General features: G+C 36.4%; 2 protein-coding genes across 2 annotated transcripts; one reads left to right on the top strand and one right to left on the bottom strand.

Moving 5' to 3' along the window:
• The first annotated feature begins 1,553 nt into the window (after window positions 1-1,553).
• Window positions 1,554-8,456, top strand: pbk (PDZ binding kinase). Its single transcript, XM_030128939.1, has 7 exons — window positions 1,554-1,612; window positions 2,793-2,960; window positions 3,482-3,621; window positions 5,722-5,891; window positions 6,040-6,169; window positions 7,149-7,331; window positions 7,797-8,456. Exons 2-7 carry the CDS (start codon window positions 2,794-2,796, stop codon window positions 8,027-8,029), a joined length of 1,023 nt encoding a protein of 340 aa, XP_029984799.1. The 5' UTR covers window positions 1,554-1,612; window position 2,793; the 3' UTR covers window positions 8,030-8,456.
• Window positions 8,395-19,748, bottom strand: LOC115415382 (N-acetyltransferase ESCO2). Its single transcript, XM_030128937.1, has 15 exons — window positions 19,615-19,748; window positions 18,580-18,642; window positions 17,052-17,197; window positions 16,661-16,964; window positions 15,353-15,623; window positions 14,672-14,787; window positions 14,440-14,542; window positions 13,367-13,451; window positions 11,761-11,800; window positions 11,515-11,656; window positions 11,217-11,348; window positions 10,336-10,425; window positions 10,102-10,245; window positions 9,831-10,015; window positions 8,395-8,943 (listed from the first exon to the last, which is right to left on the bottom strand). Exons 2-15 carry the CDS (start codon window positions 18,630-18,632, stop codon window positions 8,811-8,813), a joined length of 1,944 nt encoding a protein of 647 aa, XP_029984797.1. The 5' UTR covers window positions 18,633-18,642; window positions 19,615-19,748; the 3' UTR covers window positions 8,395-8,810.
• Between the last annotated feature and the right edge of the window lie 432 nt (window positions 19,749-20,180).

Raw genomic sequence — 20,180 nt, 5'->3', positions numbered from 1 at the left:
CAGAATAATAATTCTTTCTAGGATTAAACCCTTAAAAGCTTGTGTACAATTTAATGACGTCAACACTGATTTTATGATCCATTTAAGAATTTTTTTTATCATGAATATACAGTATATACACCTGCCTGACAGTTTAATGAATGTTGTCTCTTGGCTGACCTCAGCTGGTGAAAAAAAATATTACATTGTCAAGGTTTTTTAAAAAAAAAAAAAAAAGGTTTATATCAGCCCTTTAGTAACAGCGTTGCACTCATTTTATATCTTCTGTTTAACATGGAAACATATGATATGGCAGCACCATTACTGAAAACAGTATAATCATTATATATCAGGGAATCAACTTCCATCAGATAGTACTATCAGCCATTGTCGTCATCTTTTTCCTATTAGGACTTGTTCTGAGAGTATGAGGTTTATTGCATTAATTTTCTGATGTTTTATACCAGGTTTCATTCAACACATGTCAGATTTTCTTTTTATAAATGCATACAAAACACCGATATTTTTAACAAACACCAAGATGTTAAAAAGAAAATTTGTCCAAACAAATAAATTAACATAATGCAAGGGCTTACAAATACAAAAAAGAAGAAACAATAATTTAAAATATAAAGATATAAAGAGAAAAACACAACAAAAAGTAAATTCATTCCATTTTGAAGAGTTGTTGATAAATTGTCAGGTTTTTGTTGTTGTTGTTGTTGTTGTTGTTGTTAAAGATAAATTCTTGGGAGTGGATAATTTTTTTTTTTTTTTTAAATTCTATCATAAAGACTTGAAATGTTGGGGGTGTTTTGGCATATTTACTTTTTGTGTATGTGGAATTTACCAAATAAAATGATCAGATTAACAATAAATTCAAGATTATGCATGTCATATTCAAAATGTATAAGTAGCTACATTTTGAGATGTTATATCTGTATTTTTGATTACATTTAGATACAATAAGGTTTTCAGTTTTCGACCAAAAGTTATAAGAATGCACGCAATTAAAGAATAAGTGTAAAGTAGTTTCAGGAGTAGAGTTAGAAAAGTTACATGTTTTCAACATGTGTCAGATGTTTCTAATTGTTTGTGCTGCTTCTTGTCATGGGGTCAGAGGTCACACGAAATAGTGACTTCAGAACCATTCAGTTCAGATTGTTGTTTTTTTTGTTTTGTTTTGTTTTGTTTTTTTTTTTGGTCTTTTTGAGGGTATGCACATATTTCCTGTATTTTCTTGTTGTATGTGAAGTTAAGACATGACAAATAAATATCTATGCTCATTTCATCCCTGCAAAAACAACAGTTAAAGCAGCTCAAGACTTTTAGAGTGAAATTCTTCATTGCAACTGACCGCTCTTTGACAGTTTTCTCAGATTATTGGTAATTTGTTGCAACAATGTAATGCTTTTTGCTGTAGTAAAAATATTTGGTTATTCTGGTAATATTCATCAGCATCACATTTCAAAACTGCTCCTCTGAGGCTCCCGTACAGTTCGCGATATTACTGTGGGTTTTTACAATCGCCTTTCGTGTCTTGTTCCTCTGAGGCTTCCGTACAGCTCGGTTTGAATATTCGGCGGTTGAACAGCTGCGTACTGAATTGGTGAGAACGTCCGAGAAACAACAGGTAATTTTACTTTTACTGAGGAAAATAGACATTTATCTGACTGAGAACGGGATTAAAAGATAGACTACTTCAACCGTAATTTGCTTCCGTAACTTAAACGCAGTGTTTAACATTGTTGACCCTTGTTAACGTGAACAACTGAACCTAACGTCAAAGCTAATGTCGCCGTAAACTAGTTTAGCTAACTGTCTGTGTTTGGCCACAGCTGGAAATGTTCATGTAAGCAAATGGTACAACATATGACACGATGAGCAAATAAATTTTTCATCTTTCTGACGCTAATTTGACACCATTTACGTAACATTTCACCTGCAACATGACAGACCGCAGACAAATGTGTGTATTTACTGTATGTAAATAGACACATTCGGTTTTAGACTAACTTTACCTTTTTTATACTCAGTAAAGCATAGATCCAAGTTTTCAAAAACAATGTTATTTTCTCGTTTTTGGCCCAGATCAAGTGAAAGTGAACATCAGTGTCAAAAATTAGTTTCACCTATCATTTATCAAATAGGCTCATTTTTTAGCTTAACTCTATTTTATGGAACTGTTTACATAATTTCACTATCACTTGTAGAAAAAAAGATGTAGCTGATTATGTAAAGTGATCAATATAAAATGAATTCTAAAAGGAGCACATGTAAATGCACTGTTAACTTTAATAATTTTTTCTTGATTGTATCAGTGATATTTTAAGTCAGTGACTCTATATGAACTAATTATTCAACAGTCCAAGAATATAGAAAGGTTCTGTACAATCAAATTATTTGTAAAATATGCTCTGCTATTAGCTGTATATATCACTTCAGTTGTTATATGGATGTTAAATAAAAGTTTATTAGCATATTTGTAGTATTTTAGCTCAAGCAAAGTCTTCTTTTCTGACTGTTGAACAAAGTGACAAACTGCTGGCCCCGTGTCACAACATATTTCTGTTCATAAAAGCTTATCATTGAAACATTTTTATCCAATATTGATCACAGTTGTAGTTCAACATCATAGCTAAATTCCTATGTTTCATTTAGTATCAGTTTCTTATGAGAACAGCATGTTTTGTACATTTGTATAAAGTGATAAAACAAGATGTTCATTTTGAGTCTCCTACAGTTCTTGAGTAAATGTAACTCCAGAGGATATGTTTAATTGTATAATGTACCTTCTTTTTTTCGTCCAATAGAATGAATACTTCTGGTAAACACAGTGATGAGGGTGTCTTTAAAACCCCTAAAACCATCCGAGTGAAGAGCTCTGGAAACAACGGTGGGACCCCCATCACCATCCCATCTTCCCCTTTCATGAAGAAGCTGGGCTGTGGAACTGGTGTGAACGTTTACCTCATGGACAGGTGTGTGTTACAGGAGAGTTTTGTTTGAACATTTGTACTGAATGTAGTTCATCCTAATTAAAAGTATTTTGTGTAATTCTGTATAAATCTGTCACCAAAAGTATTCACTGGTGGACAGATACGTGAGGCTTCATATCATGTTTATCCTACTACAGAATAGAAAAGAATAGAATAGGCTTTATTATCATTACACCAGTTTTGCAATGAAATTGCAGGTGGTTTCTGCCAGCGACAGTGCACTTACATCTAAGTAGCAATACAATAAGATCCAGACATCTTTAAAAAACTATAAAAATATAAAGGTGTGCAATTGAAAAATGTATAAAGTGGAGATATATACTGTATGAAAGGCTAAGATTTAAACATTTAAGGAGTATAAAATATGCAAATATAGTAGTAGTAGTGTAGACAATGTAAACACAAACTATCGTGACAATGAAGTATTCAACATTTTGCCAAAGCTTAATGTCTGTGAGTATAAACATGAAAACAGAACAGCTCATCCAAGTGTTTCCTCACAGAGTGGGAAAACTCAATGCATCTCCATGGGCTGTGAAGAAGATCAACAGTAAATGTGCAGCAAAACAGAAGGCGGTTTACCAGAAACGCCTGAGCCAGGAGGCAAAGGTCCTGAAGGGAATCATCCACCCAAACATTGTTGGTAAGACACAACACCAAAGAGTCACTGGAATGTGCAACAGTGATAGGAGTTAAAGAGTCTAAAAACAGACTTTATACTTTATACATTTTGGACTGTGTTCAGATGTGTTTCCAGATGTTGAGTAATGAGGAATAAGTATGTTTTCTGAAATTGTTCATTTTTCACATGTTTCTTCAGTGGTTCAGCTTATCCCACTAGCATTAATGAATGTGTTACAGGGTGTTTTTAAATCTTTTTCAGGTGGTTGCCAATGGCCTTGGTGGTACTTTATGATCAGAAAGTTCTTTTATGGACAGGTTTTAATTTTTTTTTAGTTTTGATCATTGCAAAGGCAGTAATAAGTGCTCACAGAGCAGTTTCTAAGCCTCTGGTAGAGAAGTAATTATTAGATAATATGTATTCTGAAGATGGTCGTTTTGAACAGGTTTTTTAAAGTGTTTCTGGTACTTGCCAGGACATTAGTTGTTGCTGTCTGAGGAGTTTCAGGTTGTTTTTAGGCTACCTTAGTGGTGTAATTAAAATGCCTTACTTTGTTTTTATGCAGGTTTTCATTTATATTTGTATTTGTTAATTAATAAGGCATTAATTGAGGTGTATCTGGTTATTTCTCTGCCTTTTGTAGGAGGTTGGCAATAGCCTCTGGTATATGTTCAGGGTGTGAAAATCATCATTCTGACAGTTTTTCATGTGTATTTCTAGTGTTTTCATTAGTGTTACCAAAAGCTCTATAGAGTGTTTCAGGTGGTTACTTAGACTTTTTCAGGTGGTTGCCACTGACCTCCTTTGGATTTGTAAGGTAATTTCTGACAAGTTTTAATTTCTAAAGGTTTTCCAAAGCTTCCAGTTGCATTACGCATGCTCCTTCTGTTTCTGAACCTTTTCCTGGTGGTTGTCAACATCCTCTGGTGAAATATTAAGACTACTCCTTCATTTATGCTCCTTAAGTATTTTAGAGGTGTCAATAATGCATTGCTCCAAAAAATGTATGACTTTTTCATCTTAAATTAACTTTTGGAAAGGAGCAACAAATCAGTTGAGCTGCTCAGAAGGGGTCGTTAATCAGTTTCAGCTGCTGAAATTAACATCAGGTGCACTAGAGGACGATGGTTTTTGCAGGGGGAGACCACAGACATTTTAACCTCAACTTTTCAGGATGCTTTTGCAGTAGTTTTGCATTTGGCGAGGGTTAGTGTCAGTACTGGTATCATGACCCGACAGAGGTTGAACAGGCAGTAAAACTCCTCCAGGATGATGCATCAGTATGTCGCATGGCCAGAAGATTTGGTGTGTCTTCCAACACAGTCAAGAGCATGGAGGAGGTTCCAAGAGATGTACAATTACCTCAGGAGAGCTGGACCAGGCTGCACAAGGTCCTTAACCCACCGGTAGAACTGTCAGAACCTTCAACAGGACACAGGTGTGAATGTCTCAGACCAAACAATCAGAAACAGACCTTATTAGGGAGGCCTGAGTGGAGGCCACCCAGGGTACAGACAGAGCACTGTTTAGAGTCACTGCAGTGAAAGTTCAGCAAAATGGACTAGACTTCCATTTAATTTTTTCACTTAGATTTTTGGGGTGTCTTTGAATTCAGCTTCTGTAGGTTGATGATTTTCACTTTCATCAAACAATGTGACTTCCTTTCTTTCCTAACTCATTACTCCGTCCATATCCAGCATGACTTTCTTTCCCAGTGAGATCTGATGTGTTTTTAAAGTGTTCCTTTTATATTTTTTTTCAGTGTATAAAGTGAACCTTGAGACGTTGATGTTCCTAGTGTTTGTGATTATTGATAAAGTGATAATAATGTTCTCCCTGACGTGTTTTAGCCTTTTAGCCAACTTTGTCCTTCTGTTTAAAAAAAGTAATAGAGAAATAGCTAAATGTGTTGTTTCTAATCAATAGATAAAATGCTCATTAACAGCCTTGAGGATAGAAGTCTTTCCTTTATTGCGAAGTCAAAGTAATAACAGAAGAACCAAGCTGAAAAGACTAAACATTGACTTTATTGTTCTTTTTTATGTTTGAATATTGTCTGATTTCCACATGTTAATATTCATCTTTTATTGTTAAATATAATAATCCCTTTGTAACCACCAGGGTTTCGTGCCGTAGCCACAGCCACCGATGGATCCAAGTGTTTGGCCATGGAGTACGGAGGAGAGCAGTCGCTCAATGACCTGATTGAGAAGAGGAAGGAGGAAGGTCTCAAAGCTTTTCCTGCTGCCAACATTGAACAAGTGGCTCTACACGTGGCTCGTGGCCTGAAGGTAGAACATACACCTTTCTGTTGAGTTTTCTTAAATGACAGAGATGTTGTGATTGAATCTCCTGTTTGAGTTTCACATGTTCTTGTTTCTTTTAGTCCTAATCTGAGATATAGTTTCAGGTGTTTTTTTTTTTTTTTTTTTACTGCAGTATCTTCACAATGAGAAGAAGCTGCTTCACGGTGACATGAAGTCCTGCAACGTGGTCATTAAAGGGGATTTTGAGACGGTGAAGATCTGTGATGTCGGCGTGTCTCTGCCACTGGACGAGAACATGAAAGGTGAAGTAAATAGACTTTACCTGCACAGATGATCTGGGGGTCAAAGTTCATGTTTGGTCGCAGCCCTGATGCATTGTGTTTTATCATAATGTCAGATAGTGATGAAAACAAAATGGTTGACACATTATGTTACTTATATGAATAACAAAGAAAGTAAAGATGGAACATGAAGTAAAAACACAAAAAAGCAACTTCACAAACCTTCATGATGGTGAAATGGGTCCCCACGCTTTTAGAGTCAAATGATTGACCTACTCTAAAAATTGTATTTATTTTTATTTATTTATTCATATACTGAGCATACTTCATATCTATAATAAATGAAATAATGTCATCCCATTCTGCTTCTTCCCACACATTTTTACAGCTCTTCTTTAACAAAAAAAGTGGAAGGTTAACAAGTCAACTTAACTCACTGGAGTTTTACAGTAGCTCATGTCATTGACCTCTGGGTCATAGGAGATCTCAGACTGGACTCCCTGTACGTCAGTCAAATACCAAAGGAAAGATAGATGAACATCTGAAACATTTTATGAATGACACATGATGAACAGACACAAGCGGAGAAAACAGTTTATAAACACACCAAATGTTTATTTTCTACACATGGAAGTGATACCATTGGACCCGTATTAACTGTAAAACTAAAATTAAACTGTCTAGTAACACCTGTAGTGATTGATGAGTAGAATAAACAGACTGATGATCTTGTGTTTACAACTGGTATTAATTCTAGATTCAAGTGCAGAATTGGCACGACTGAAATTGTTTTGCATCATTTGGTTTACTTTGTTTCTCTGCCCAGAAACGGTTTTAACACTGAGTCAAGAAGAGTTTAAATTTAAATGATTTCAATCAACTGTATCTTAATTCACTGCAGATGTAAAAACAACCCAAAACTAGCTTTACTTATAAAAGATAAAACAGTTTGAGTCTGTTCCATTCTGACTTCATTAAAGATGTATTTTGTTCTGTTTAGTGTCGGATCCGAAGGCGGAGTACATCGGTACTGAGCCGTGGAACTCAATGGAGGCTATGGTGGGAGGGGAGATCACAGACAAGGCGGACATCTTCTCCTATGGTCTGACTCTGTGGGAGATGATGACTCTGGCCATGCCTCATCTGGAGACACTGGACCAAGACGATGATCAGGAGGATGAAGGTGAGACGCTCTTCAACCTCAGAAGAAGGCTTGTCCATCTATTTCCTTGCATAATTCATGAGTCGTTGTTTTTAGTTATCAAATAGTCAAGTGTGACGAAGGCTGTTCAGTTTCTCAATTGCTCAGTTTATAAAACGTCAGAAAATAGTGACAAAGTGTTTCTCCAAGATGATGTCCTTAAATGTCTTATTGTCTTCATACTCAGTTTAATATTATATTAAAATCTTAATTATCTTGACTGTTTCAATTGTATTTCAGTCAATATGCTTTCAACAAAAAAAAAAAGAAAATCAGCCGACCAAATTTTTTTAAATGGGCATTGTGTGGAAAATGGCAAGTCTCATGAAGTAGCCTTTGGATTAATTATCAGTTTTAAGGAAAGTTAAGGTCTTAATTTAGGACAATCACAATTAAGACTTTATGGAGGTCCACTTTTTCAGACCAGTAACTGTTCTGTTTCCTCAGGGGACTCCTTTGAGGAGAGCTTTGATGAAGATGCCTACTACGAGCGTTTGGGGACGAGGCCGCCACTGGACACAGAGGCCCTGGGCCGCTCGTACCGGAGGATGGTGGAGCTGTTCTACCTGTGCACCGAGGAGGACCCCAAGAAAAGACCCTCAGCTGCTCAGATTGTCCAGGCTTTAGAGAGCAACGCCCCACTGGAGAAAACGCCCACTGAGGTGATTGTCATCGACTGATTTATGGATTTTGTGGACTTTAATGCACTGTCTAGTATTTAAAAAAATAGTTACAAGTAATAGAAATACTGTAATGAACCAACTGATCTTTAACTCTATACATTTAGTAGCACTTTCCCATCTTTCATCTGTTTGTTTCCTTCCTTATTTCACTGTAAATGTTTATATGTATTTGTTACTGTAGCCCTAAATTTTAAAAAGTTTCTTGGCCAAATTTATGCTGCTTTTGTTTCTGTTCAGTTGGTTGAAGAACATACATTCTAATGCTAAAAGGTCAATTAATCCAACATGCAAGAAAGTACAAGTATGTAAATGTAGAGCAACGCAATCACTGAGAAGTATCAGAAATCAACAATGTCTAGATTTTGAAAACGTTTATTAAATCCATTTACAGAAGTAGATGAACCTGCAGCATCCACATTTTAACAGCTTTTCCTTCAGAACTGGTACCAAGTTCATAAAAACAAAAAAATTAAACTGGTCAATTATAAACACGTATCGTAAAAATCAGCTTGTAGAGATCACTGCAAACTCTCCAATAAGAGTATAAACATCTGAAAGCACTGCCAATATGTACATGAACCTTCAGTGGGAAACTAGCCGTACTGAACATAAATATTGAATTAAGTGAATATTTGAAATACAACTCTAACATCTAGTCATGAAAACCTGAACAGTTTGTGTTGCATATGAAAACCCTAATGCGTTATTAATACTGAGTATTTAACCCTGTTAAATAACGAAACCTTTGACTCAGATTCAACAAAGTCCTTCTGACACCTCACGCGATGAAGTTGTAGACAAGGAAGGATGGTGTGTTGCAGTACTTTGTTGCAAACTGTTTCCCATCAGGTGTCGGGTCTGAGAAGGCGATTTCCTCCTTCGTCAGGTGACTGCCGTATGTGAATGTACTCCTATGAGAGAGCGAGAGAGAGACCAGGTGTGTCAAACATGTTATAATGCTGATTGTAAAAGGAGTTGATGCATAACATTGTTAAATTGCACTTCATGGTGGGGGACACTTTCATCACCAATTTTTCATCGAATCTGTAAAACCCCAGTCATAGCATGAATCCGTGTCTGTAGTTTGTCACCTGAATCTCTTCTGCCGATGGGTCACTCAGCCATCTTCAGAATGTTGTCGAGACATGCATTGTGGGATGTGGTGGAAGGGAAGCGGAACTGCTGGTGAATCTCCACAATGCATGTCCCGACAAAATTTGTAAGATGACCAAGCGGCTCTGTAAACAGATGGTTTGTTTACGGTGGGCTACACCTCGAAATTGTTCACGGTGAGGGAAGAGATTCAGGTGACAAACCACAGACAGACTTAAGGATTCATCATACTTATGCTGACTGGGGTTTTACAGATTTGATGAGACATTGGTGATGAAAGTCTACCGCACCATAAAATGCAATTTAGCAATGTTATGCCTCAACTTATTTTACAAAGGCACGAAACATTACCAAGCATAATGACAAAATTTTTGAGTCTGGAACTTATAGGCTTTATAGTTCTGACCGACTTGAGATCAAATTGGTCTGTATGCGGTTCCTGAACTAAAATGGTTTTGGCTAAAGTATTCTTTAAGTTTTGCATTTCATAAATTCATCCCATGGCCCAGATTGGACCCTTTGGGGGGACTGGATTTAGCCTGTGGGCCGTATGTTTGACTCCCCTGCTCTAAAATGTAATACAGCCATTTTACAAGTTATAGGTCATAGAGAAATGTAAAAACAAAAACCCTGACATTCTCTAACCGATGACAGTAGGTACTAATCAAACCCTGAGGCGTTTTACCTGACGGTGTCGAGCAGGCGGGTGGCGACGCCCCTCCGTCGGGCCAGGCTGAACACCCAGATCCGGCTCACCCCACACAGGGCCTGTTCTGGGACAGTGGAGCAGCACCAGGCCCGGTGGCGCTCCATGAAGTCGTCCTTGGTCAGATCCTTCTGGCGGTCCGGCTGCTCCAGGACCCTGTATGCCTGGGAGGACAGGAAGTGGACAAACCCTTTAGTCGCAGTAGTCACATAACTGGTGTGAACAGGTACGAGCACACGTCGGGTCGTACCTGTCGTATGGGCTCGGCGACCAGGCAGCCCACCACCATCCGCTCAGTGCTGATGAACAGGTAGGTCTTGGCCTGTGTGGGTCGACTCAGCGCCACCTGCTGGAATCCCAACTCATTGTCCGCTATGAGTCGCACGTCTTCAGCCTGAAGTCCAACACATGAAGAAACAGCAGGTGAACACTGACCTGGGAACACCAAAGTGAATTAAGGTACATTTATGTGTTCAAGCCTCACCTTTTTAATGGCGTATTTAGGATCATCCGGCATCACAAGGAGAATTTTTCCATCCCAGAACTCGGCGACAACACGCTCCTTCTTCCAGCCCTAAAACATGTGAAACCACTTAATATACTTATAGACTAAATGTTATGAGATCAAAAGCTCTCTGAGGGTTTAATTATAAGTGCAAATACCTTAAAGTTGTTTAAAGTATCCAGCAGTAGTTAATTACTTAAATAAGCACCTCATGCAACATTATCATCATGGTATGAGGCAGCTTTTAATAAATATTAAAGCCTTGTACTTTTTTTATTATTTTGAACATGCAAACAAAATAAAACAAAAATAACATTTAAATGAACAAAATCTGTATGAATACGACAGTCTGAATTTGCATGGTTGAAAAGGAGTAGAAAGTATAATTGTGTTTCCTGTTAACAGAAGTTCAATATGCAGCCTGTTTGGTTGTTGTGATGTATGAAGTGCAAAGTTTTAGTGAACAAAGTATTTTTTAGTCTTGTTTTGTCTTTAGTTCATGAGTCGGAAAATCATCAGGAATCAAGTCTAAAAATAAAGAGATTCATTGTTTTTGTACATGTGACTTATTTTTCCTCATTTATCCTCTTCTTTCCATTTGATCAGACTCGTACCGACACAGACCTGAGACACTATTAGGTTTGAAATATGTGGTCTTTTTTGTCACTGTGTTGTGTCTTATTGTTTTATGCACATTTATAGTATTTGGATTAAACTGTTGCCGTCTTATAATTTAATCATGCTTTTAGATGTAAAGCACTTTGGTTTTCTTTGTTGTTGTAAATTGCTATATAAATAAACTGATTGATTTAAGTGATTCTCATACTGTGTGTTGAATTTAATGTGTACAGACACGTTACCACATATTTGATGGAGTCCAGGAAGCGCTGGTGGAACTGAGTGTGTTGGAAATGATCCTCTGGATTATCTGCGCTGTAGATCATCCCACAGGAGCTGCAGGTCATTGCTCCAAACTGCTTCTGACCTGCATCCTGAACAGGAAGATCAGAGTACACCATTAATTCCCACAAAAAAAACAATTTCATCTTCCGAGCAGCAAACTGAACATTAATGCCCAAAATAAACCATCTACGTTGTGCTCAGAGATGATTCTGCTCATACAGACGGGACTCATTTATATTAAATATTAATACGTACGATGATGAGTTGATCATCGTCCTGCTTGTCTTTCCTCCTGCGACTTTGCTCTTTTGCTGCAGAGCTCTGAGACTTGAGTGTCATGGTGGGACCAGAGGGGGTGCTGCAGGACACTGGAGTTCGCAGGACGGCAGCCTTAGACCTGCACCACAATAAAAAAAAAACAAAAAAGATAATGTAAAAGATGACACATCAACAGGTTAATACATGACATTCTGAATGTAAACACATCAAATTCTGTCTCACCTCTTGGATGAACCAAATATGGGATATACTGCTGCAGAGGCTGTGGAGGAAAAAAAAAAAAATCTATGGTTATCCAAAAGGTTTTATTTACCTTTATATGTACTAGTCTCATCCATAAAAAAACTTATAAAACATCACATGGTTGAAGTCAGATTTACCTTATACTATAAGTATTGTCTTAGTCACTTACAGACTAAGAATATTCTATCTTCTTTGTGCAAAATATTGTAATTTTCTGTCAAATATCACATTTTGTGGATAATTGATGATTAAGAATAAAATGTTCTAAATGGTGCACTAATATACACTACTGTGCAAAGGTTTTAAGACACATCTAGCTTTGTTTTTTTAGGGTTGAAATGAACTCATTTATTTCACTGTTTTCTTCAAATATGAGAAAATACTGAAAATATGTGCACAGCCTTAAAAAACCCCACACAGACTGAACTAAAATGTGTTGTAAAGTTTAAAGCAACTATTTAGTTTGACCTCTGACCCCATGACAAGAAGCAGAAAAAACTATTGGAAACATCTGACATGTTGAATGAAACCTGGTATAAAACATCAGAAAATTAATGTAATAAATCTCATTTTGTCTGAACAAAAGGGTTAAAGTGCAAATGGAGGTCACACTAATGCAACCACAATGGTTTATAGAAGCTGTTTTTTCCATGAAACTTGTTTTTCCTGCTGTACATACTTTATATATATTTATCAGATTGGATCTTACTACAGAGACTGAGAAATGTAATATGTGTGGAGATTAGGTTTGTTGGTTTAGTAAAGTTCTAATGTTGGACCAGGACTTTTACACAGAACTGTATATAGTTGTATTTCAAAAAGTTTGTTCAATACTTTAAATGTTAAATCCATTTTAATCGTCAATTATATACTAGAAGACATGCTGGGATACAAAACAATAATGATGAATGTCATAATATAGTTTTATATTGGGATAAATATTATTGCATTGGTTGGTTTGGTTTAAATGATCTTTTCTTCCAAAATGCCTCAGAGATGGTTTTTACTTCATTTCTCTGAACATTGATTTTGTTTTGTTTATCCATTACTATGATTTAAATTTTTTTTTTGTTTATTTCGAGCATTTACAGAATACATGCAAGTTCAAAATTCCAAAATCATTCATCTACAATCGAAAAGGAGTGGGAAGAAGAAAAACTTATTTAAATGTTCTACTTCTAAATTTCCAAAGTATTTTTCATGCTCTGATCATAAATAATTTTCTATCACAACTAACCATCTACTTTCTTCACATCTCACTTGTGAAGAAAAATCTCCCATTAAACTTTGAGGAAATATTGATGTTTATCTCAAATCAGCATGAACAGGACATCTTACAGCTGGTCCAGTTCATTTCTGATTGACCAGTCGACTGCTCAAATGCATGACTGTTGATGCGTCTAAATGTCTGGGCTACTTTTTTTAATAGTTGATATAAGCAGCCAAATAAATGAATGCTCGTTTATTTCAGAAGGTGTCTGACATTCTACACAACAAACACCTGCATCTTCACAGACACTGACTGATACATCTTTGAAACCCAATAATTTCCACTTGTCTTCTGTACAGTCGGTGTGTTGTTTACCTTTGGGTGGGCTTGTGGCACTAGTGGGACTTATTTCACTCAGATCAAAGACTGGTTCAGAGTCACTGTCGGTCACAGAATCATCCTGCACAAAACAGTTCACTTTATGACTAACAAGCACAGGAAAAGCAGCATACAACCATTCATCATATACTTCACGTACATTCAATTTTAAAATACTGTCCAATTTCTTTTACTATGTTTATTGATTAATTTTTAACATTACACTGTAACTATGTATTTACATGAAAAATGCATTGAATCATGAATATAGAGCTGAAATGATTCATTGCCAGAGTATTAAATTAATCAATATTTGATTGATATAAGCATTTGTTAAACTAATCTAAGCCTCTTATGACTCACGACATTAGTTCAAAGGCCTCACACAGTCCAATATGGTCTCAAGTGGATCCAACCATTAAAATGATAACATTATAACCTATAAACAATGACAACTCCAAAGTTTTCTCTGTGTTTTAGAGTAAAAAAGTAAAGTTACAGTATGAAAATGTTACAATTTTCAACCTATCCTTTCACAAAAAATGTGAACGACCTGAACAAAGATGAACAACCTGAAATTTCTGTAGTAAAATAAGTGCAATTTGAACAATATTCTGCCTCAGTTTATCATTTACACATGTGCACTACACCTTACAGATCACAGTGGATCTACAAATACACATTTACTAACAGACATCTGGAACTAAAAAATATAGTATTTAACTTTATGATTAAAACAACTTGTCAAGGCTCAGTGATACCCTTAACTGTTAAGGTCTTCTGTTTAATTTTTGGACTTGCAAATTCATCCCATGGGCCGGACTGGACCCTGAAGTGGGTCAGTATTGGCCCATGGGCCGTATGTTTGACACCCCTGCATTAGAGGGTGTCACTTTCAGATTTTGACGGGGGGGAAAAAAAGACACTTCATTTTCTGGCAATAACTAAATGATTGAGGAAAATGATGAATTTGAATAAATAATCCTTAGTTTCAGTCCTAAATAACTAGTATTTACAACAAACTGCTTGATCAACATACGTTCTGAACCAGGTAAAGCCACATATTTCACCTGAGGTTTGACGGATGGAGTACTGGAGGCTGGATTCGGGGTTCTCGTCAATACAATCGCCAGCTCTTTGTTACAGCAATATTTCTCCAACATTGTCTGAGACCTGCAGGAAGAAAATCAAGATTACACTTCTAAAACTAAAAAGTTAAAACAGTAAATTGTGTAAATTTAATATGCAACGAAGAAACTTAACAACAAAACATTTCTGTACAAAAAAAGACTGTAAACTCACTTAGGTGGACGTGGAGTTTCAGGCTGTTCAAAGGAGTCTATCAGGTCCAGCAGGTCAAAGTTTGTGTGCTGTTTGGTGTTCTGGTTCTCTTTTGTCAGGTCCGGGTGGGAAGTGATCTACAAAAACAGAATAGAATTAGAATACTTTATTAATCCCAGGGGGAAATTATTGGGTGTTACAGTTCAAGTATAAAAAATATAGTAGTAGGAAAGAAATTATCAAAACAACAAAAAATACACATAAACACACCAAATATACATATTAAAACACTTTATTAAGACACAAAATTAGAACATCAATTTGTAGAATATGTACTGGGCAATATATTATCTATACGATAATTACAGGAACATACAAAAGTGCGCAAAACTATACTTGTGTGTAATTATAATTATGTGGTTATAAGGTGGAGTTAAACAGTTTGATGGACACAGGCAGAAATGATTTCCTGTGTTCCGTGGAGTGGGTGAGTGAATTGTCAAATATTCAGGGTGTTTTCTCTTTAATATTTTAAATTCAAGCCTTTAACATGCATAGCCTAATGTCTGGGCCTATTATTGATTTTTTGTATCAGCTGTATGGTGTGGCGGCAAGGATTTGGTGCCCCATGGCAAAACCTTACCGGCAGAAACACTGGTAAAAAGCTGACAGGGACCACGTTACCACACTGTCTCCACTCACCTCCTGAGGTTTGTTCATCAATGTCGTCGGTGGTTTCGGTTGAGCTGCTTTGTTTTTTCCAGGAGCCGACGCTGGCCTGGTGGAGGACTTTGGGGCAGATTTCTTGTACATAGATGTCGGTTTCTTCCCTGTGCCGAAGAAAGCAGCTCCCACAAAGATCTTAGGCTTGGGCTTAAGGCTGCTGAACGTGATGGTGATGGCCTTCTTCGACTCGGTGGACTTGGAAGGAGCGGCTGCTGTGGTTGGTGCTGCAGGTTTGACAGCGACGCCGCTAAAGGAAACAAATCAAAAGTATAGGTTTTAAACAAATGTCTTTAGTTTTATGTGAGTGACAGTGAGAAAAATCTGATACCAGGGAGCAATCAGATAATTATAATAAAACAGCTAATGTTCTTCGGGTTTCATAGATGATATAAAGTGAGCAAAGTCAAGGGAAGGTTAACATCTGGTCCAAAAAATTTAAATACAATAATCTACATAAAACTTAGATTTTTGGGTAGGTAATTACTTATATTTTCAGGAAAATGTATTTTGAAATGAGAAAAAAAATTGGAGAAGTTTTATGAGTGTGAATGTAAAGTGACGATGTTTTCTGCCGTCATTCTGGGTTCATTTTATAAACTCTCATAAATAAACTAAATTTCTTCCACATACATTGATATTTGACTATTATATTATTTGTCATATTCTAAACACAGTGTTTAAAATTAATAAATACACATATTTCTGCAAAATACATTTCAATATAATATTAATATTACTTGTATGTTGTAAATATTGCAAAAAAAGTATATGATATTGATAACAAATAAAAAATGTTTAATTTGATATTTACTTTTCGCCCACACTTTTCAAAACTCTTGCTATTTAGTCTAGATCAAGTTTTTTTTCCTCTAACCAATTATTAGGTTGTAAAATCGAGGGTTTAAGGTATACACCGAATACATTTTAGGATGAAAATGTCAGAGGTACTTCACTTTTGAGAACTTCGTAATTCTTGCAAAAAATAGATGTTAATATTTTGTCTATCTGTGACGCAGTAGTTTTTGATATTATTCATTTAAAAATATTTGAAACTAAATTTTTCCCTTTGAGTATGTTTAAGGTGGCATTTAGACCTTTCCAATTATGTGTAATACTTGTCTTAAACTTGTCTGGTTCAAAAGGTATGAATCAAAAAGTAGTGGGCGGTCCCTTCGTGACACCCTTGACCTCGCCCAAGTGTATTAGAGGCAGTTGGGTATAAAAGGTTACAGACCTGCACAAACTCTACCAGTCGAATGTGTCACAGCTGCTGTGGAAACCAACCTGTTGCCAGCTGTGGTCGTCTTGGTCAATGCTGATGTGTTGCCTTTTCCTTTTGTTTTCACACCATTTTTTGATCCTGCTGCACTCTTTCTCAACCCGACTCCTTTTACATTTTTCTTTTTCTTGTCAGGCTTTTTGGTTTGGAGGGAAGGAGGAGGAGGAAGAGGAGGAGAAGGCAGGGACTCCTTGATCCTCTTCCTCTCCAGTGGAGTCAGATAGATGGACTTCTGTTTGCCATAGAAGGAGCTCGAGCCCAGGGCACGTTTGAAGGGAGAGGCTTTACACGGTGACTTGGCGGGTGAGCCTAGAAGAAGCCAAGAACAAGAAGAAAATAGAAATTTAACACATTGATTCTAAAGACGTTAGCAGTTTGTGTAGCTTTTCCACCTACCAGCTGGTCTTCGTGGGGATCTCTGCTGTGAAGAACTGTTCTCTTTATCCAGGTTTCCATTGGGCTTCTTCTTGATGGGGGACCTGGGGGGTTTCCTGGGAGACCTCCTCTTCACCTCATCACTCAAACCCTTCTTGGCTGGACGACTGGTTTTAAAGTAACAGAAGATGAGTAAGAGCCAGAGCCAGGGGTAGCAAAAGTACACATCCTTTACATCTGGAGTAAAAACATATCTGTGCTCGACCATCCAGTAAAAACAGAGAGGGTTGTGTAAAAACAGAAGGAATGATTCAACAAAGTGTGAAAAGTACAAGCTCTGAAAACTAAAAAGTAGATGTTCGACACTTCTACTGGCTGTTAGGATGAAAAGTAAATTAAACTTAAAAAAAAAAAAAAAAAGTAAAATACAGAGAAAAAAGAACATTGGTGTGTAAATCACGCATTATGACTGACAGCGTTTTCATCTTATTGCATTGGCTTCTCCTCACACTAACTTGTTTCAGTAAGTCAGAGTGTACACATTATTAGAAACTGCATAATAAAAATAGAGTTGGGTGAAATTAGCAGGAAAGTGTCCTTACAGTTATAGACAAGTGACCATCAGTTGCCTAGAAGATAAAACTGGACACAAAAATGTTCTTCCTTCACTAAAACTATATGCCACACACTAGTATAAGATAGTACAAGAAGCAAACAGGTTGCATTTTAAGCTAGAAATATCTCCAAGGAATAATTTCAGTTTTGCAATTTATCAGGCTTTTTTAAGAGAGGAAAAGCTTAATTAACCAAATTAATTCGATAACTGCCCAGTCTTAGAGGAAAAATAAGCACTAAATCACACAATCAGACATTGCAGTTGTGATTAAATGTCTTGTGCATTTCATCCATTTAGGCTGAAACTGGGGACAATAATGCTTAAATAAAAATAATCAGATATTACCTTCAAAAGTATTAAAAAATGTGAAAACATGAGTAGAAAACAGAGGTACTTGTGTTAAAATGTAGCAGGGATAAAGGGAACATCCTCAAAGTCTCCAGGTCTTAAAAACAACTGGAAAAGCACTCCTAAACTGACATTAACAGGATACAGTTCAGTCCAAATGCATTCACAGCTCCAGACCTGCAGACTATATGGGACTGCAGACCTTAGTCAACTCATAAAACACCTGATAACAATCAGATCATCAGGGTCCCTTTCACCCACGACATGGAACCACTAGGGGTCACTGTATTCCTCTAAAATTCTAATCCATGAGTCTCTCGTTATCCAGTTAAATGCAGCTGAAACTGAACAAAGTCTACACCAACTATGATACAAATACAAATTATAATGAGTGCAATGTTTTTGTTATGTTTCTTTGTATGCAGGATGATAAGGCCTCCACTTGTCCATGCTTTTTAACATTTATATCTCATGTTATGTTTTTGGGGAAAAAGCTCCAGATTAAGTGAATAATAATTCAGTGTTGTCCAAGAGTTGACATTAACAAAGAAATAAAGCCTCAAACCCAGTTTGTTTGTGACTCACATGTCTGTGTCCAGAGTGGAGAGCTTTCTCTTCCTGGTTGTTGTTGGCATCATTTTGATGAATCTGCACAAATAAAAAGACACTTAAATTATCATTAAGCAAATGACGACATGCACCATCTTACACATAATTAAATACACTTAATAAAAATGAAAATATAATCAGTGTCAGTCACACCTGTCTCTCAGAAACAAGATACTGTTGTGAGATGATAAATGATGCCGACTGTAGTGCATTATTTTGTTTCTTGATTAATGGATACTTTCTTAATTGCCAAATGTTTTGCACTGCAGCATGTATTTATTAATTTGATTAATAATGCAAAAAATAAAGACACATCCAGTACATAGGATTTACAGCGTTTAGATATCCATTTTTACTGAATGTTATGCATAAAGACAAACATTTTTGCTGGGATTTGCCTTCATAAGATATATTACAAATAGATTCTGATGGGAATTTTTGTGATGGGAGCAAACATCTCAATCAAAATAGGGTTAAATATGACGGACTTAAAACTGCTACCACATTTTTTACCCAATATCTATGTGTTGGACAGAAAATGGTTGGATTTCTTTTACGAGTTTGATGCGACGTTTCTGAAAAAGTTAATAAAACTCAGTTATGTGAAGCGCAACCTTTACATCCACACTGTTATTGGTAGATTTAAGTATAAATCACAATTAAAACCTGCAACAACTATACTTCCATGTCTACACACAGCTACATGTTTTTACTAGCATGTTAAAGTAGCATTTTAGCTAATTGCGCTAATTATACAGTAAACACCGATATGAATAATGAATAATTGGCGGGATGATTATTTTGCAGTAAACTACCACCAATTAACGTGGGGACCTTCCTAAAAAGCTTATGACTGAAACAGTTTTCTTGACTTTACTTAACCTGTTTAATACAAATAAATTCAACAACATCGAGTTAACGAGTAAACTCATTTACATCTATCTTAATTTGGATTAACTGACGCGCACAATGTCCGACACAAAGACATAAAACATGGGTTCATTTTCTTACCGAGCCTGTTTCCGTCGTGCTGCATAAAAGAGTAGATATTAAAATAGAAGCAGACGTTGTTATAAATGTTGTTTTATCTGTCGGCGCTGATATTTCGACCCGCGTTTCTTCTCTGTGTTTTGAACAGCGCGCGCCAGGAGGGAAAAAAAAACTGCGCGACAGGAAACGGAAATGACGTTTAATAGTAAAGTGGAAAAAAACAAGACTCTCAAACATCCAGTCACAGCCTTCAAAGTAAATGCATTACCTTATTTGATATTTACTTATTCACGGCAAAGCAAGATATTCCACATAAAAAGACACCTACATGTATTAAGAAAATATTGTCAAGTTCTTTCAACGTATTTTCACAATATATTGAGAAAATTTAGCAGTAAAATATTTCACTTTTAGCTATAATACAATTATCTTCAGAAAAAGAAATACATTTGCAGTATAAAGAACAATGATATAAAAAACATGACCAGAGTTTTAGTGGCTATTGTCTGTGAGTTTCAGGGTTTGTTGTCCCAGTGGAGGGGGTGGGTTGTGTGTGGGGGGGTCTCAGGTGAGACCAGGTGAACGGT

This window comes from Sphaeramia orbicularis, chromosome 24 (genome assembly GCF_902148855.1).
Source record: "Sphaeramia orbicularis chromosome 24, fSphaOr1.1, whole genome shotgun sequence".
NCBI classification, from domain to species: Eukaryota; Metazoa; Chordata; class Actinopteri; order Kurtiformes; family Apogonidae; genus Sphaeramia; species Sphaeramia orbicularis.
This window is presented reverse-complemented; position numbering and strand designations above follow the sequence as displayed.